Raw genomic sequence first — 2,469 nt, 5'->3', positions numbered from 1 at the left:
CCGCGGGCGCGGGGGTCCCGGCGGCGGCGGCGGCGGCGACCACCCTTACCCTGGTTCTCAGCATGGCCCGGCCGGCGCCAACCTGGGGCCAGGGGAGATGCGGCTGCCGCCAGACGCACCCATCAAGCAGGTGCGCCCTCGCCCTCACCTGCGACTCCGCGCGCGCCTGCGCCCACGCCCACGCCCCTGCATGGAGCGCCAGCCGCGAGCACAGCAGCAGCAGCGCCCCCCCCCCCCGGCTCGGTCTGCTGAGGCGCGCGCCGGTTGGCCGGCTTTTAGGCGGCCAGTGAGCTCTCCAGCCAGCCCGAGCGCCCCGGCCTGCACCACCCTGGTGCCCTCTAGAATTCCTCCGATCTCCAACCTCCGGATCTCCTCAAAACCGCAACCCCCCTTACACCTAAACCTCCGCAGGAGATCGACCTGCCCCGCAAGCTCGCGTCGATCGTGCTGGGCGTGCGCGGCGCGACGGCCGGGCGGCTGCGGCGCGAGAGCGGGGCCAAGCTGCACGTGGTGGTCACAGAGAAGGACAACCCCCTGCAGGTGGGCGGCGCCTGCGTGGGCGCGGGCACGGGCGGCGCGGCGGGTCGACAGGGAGCGGGCAGGGGTGGGGGTGGTGGTGGTCGGGGTTTGGGGGTGCGGGAGCGGGTGTGAGATTGGGCCGTTGGGGCTGCGGCGCGCCGACGGGCGCCCCCTTAAGTTGGCTGGTGGCGCTGCGCCTGGGTGGGCCGGAATGAGGGGCGCCGCAGGGCGGGTCGGAGGCCGGCTCATCCGGGATATCAGGCTGGCTGCCCGGGGCCGCAGCGGCCGGCTTGGAAGCCTGGACAGCCAGTCGACCTAGAACGCCCGGTTCTGGTTGGCGGCCGGCCCAACACTTTTGCACCCTCAAAAGGCGCACCACGCCCGCCGCGTTGCAGCTGCTGTTCCGAAGACAGGTGACCCCCCCTTTTGTCCCTACTCCTCAACCCTTCCCCCTGTCGGCCCTCGACCCCTGCGGGCCAGCCGAAAGGAATTGAGGCGCCCTCGGCTCCCTCTGCGTTGGCCGACCGTTCAACAATCACCCACACAACCCCCGGCCGTGCCCGCAGATCCTTGAGATCGAGGGTCTGTTTGAGCAGGTTGCGCGCTGCGTGGGGCTGGTGCGGGACCTGCTGTCGCAGGAGGCCGGCAGGGAGGGCGCCAACGTGAGTGTAGGGGGCCGCGTGCTTGCTCGCACACACATGGGCTCGCGTTTCAAGTGTGCAGCGCGTCCGCACGGGGCTGTGTGAGTGGGCGCTGTTGGTCGTTGGGCGTGGGTGGTGATCGGGTGTGCTGCAGCAAGATGTTGGCAGGGAGGGTAGCACTTGTGGGAGAGGTGTTGATGGGTTTGAGGGGCGGTGGATGGCAGGCGAAGCAGCACGAGAGGACGCCTGCGTGGTGATACCTGGGTGGGGCAAGCGAAGTGAGTGCGTGTGTGAGTGTGTATGCGCGTGTGTGGAGAAAGGGGCTTGTGTGGGCGCATCAGCATTGACGGTGTCCATTCGTGCGCGCTCATGTGTATGAGTGAGCGTATATGTGAGCTCGCGCAAGCACACATGCGTGCGTGCGGCACAATTATGCGTGTGTGGATGTGGATGTGTGCTTGTGTGCGTGCTTTCGGCTCGCAGGGTGTAGTGCGGATCCTGTAGATGGGACTAGGCCCCCGTTGAGTGGGGGGATGACATGTTGATTGGCAGGTGGCCTGCTCCTGTTGCGTGCCATCTCATGCCACCAGCCTGCCCTTCTTTGCCACCACAGCTTCCACGCGTGCGCTCTCTGCACCGCCCATCTCACCCGCCCCCACTCTCGACACGCCCGCACACTCCGCGGTCCAGCTTCCCTCCACCTTCCCGCACCCCCCTCTGCCCCCCCTCACCTCCTCCCCCGGCTCCACCCACCTTGCAACGCGCCCCCGCAGGTCCGGCCGCGCCCCGAGGTGTCGAGCCGCTTCCTGGTGCTGTCCTCTGTCATAGGGCCCTGCATCATCGGCAAGGGCGGGTCCCACGTGAAGTCCATCAAGGACAAGACAGGCGCCAAGGTCGAGGTCACACGTGAGCGCCTGGGGGCCCGCGTTTCTTGGGCAGCGTTGCGATGACGGCACAGTGACGTCAGCGGCAGCAGCGCCGCCGCGAGGGCCGGCGGGCCGCGGTTGCGGGGCGGGGCAGGGCGGGACGCGGCAGGGGTTGCCCTGTGGGCGCGGTTTGGCTGTGTGGCCGCAGCAGCTGGGATCAGTGGCCTGGCGCGTCTGCGGCAGCGCCTACCTCCATGCCGCGCAGCGTGGGGTTTGAGGGGCGGGGTTTCACATCAGCTGGTCTCGCAGAGCCCGCCATCACCTTGCCCCAGAGCGCCCCTCTCAATTGTGGCCAGGTGTCCCTGGACCACCAGCCGTGCCGCAGCTCACCGAATGTGCCGACCCCGCCCCCCGCCCCCCTTACCCACCCGGCCGCCCCAGGT

General features: G+C 69.3%; 1 protein-coding gene across 1 annotated transcript; it reads left to right on the top strand.

The window, feature by feature from the left end:
- Positions 1–97: 97 nt before the first annotated feature.
- MNEG_16237 (hypothetical protein) lies at positions 98–2,110 on the top strand (the record flags this gene model as incomplete). The annotated part of the gene is made up of 4 exons (XM_014035293.1): positions 98–130; positions 412–540; positions 1,086–1,181; positions 1,934–2,110. 4 exons carry the CDS (start codon positions 98–100, stop codon positions 2,108–2,110), a joined length of 435 nt encoding a protein of 144 aa, XP_013890747.1.
- Between the last annotated feature and the right edge of the window lie 359 nt (positions 2,111–2,469).

Source organism: Monoraphidium neglectum (genome assembly GCF_000611645.1).
Source record: "Monoraphidium neglectum strain SAG 48.87 unplaced genomic scaffold scaffold06144, whole genome shotgun sequence".
Classification (NCBI taxonomy): Eukaryota; Viridiplantae; Chlorophyta; class Chlorophyceae; order Sphaeropleales; family Selenastraceae; genus Monoraphidium; species Monoraphidium neglectum.
The sequence above is the reverse complement of the archived record's forward strand: the minus strand, read 5'-3'. Positions and strand labels throughout refer to the sequence as shown.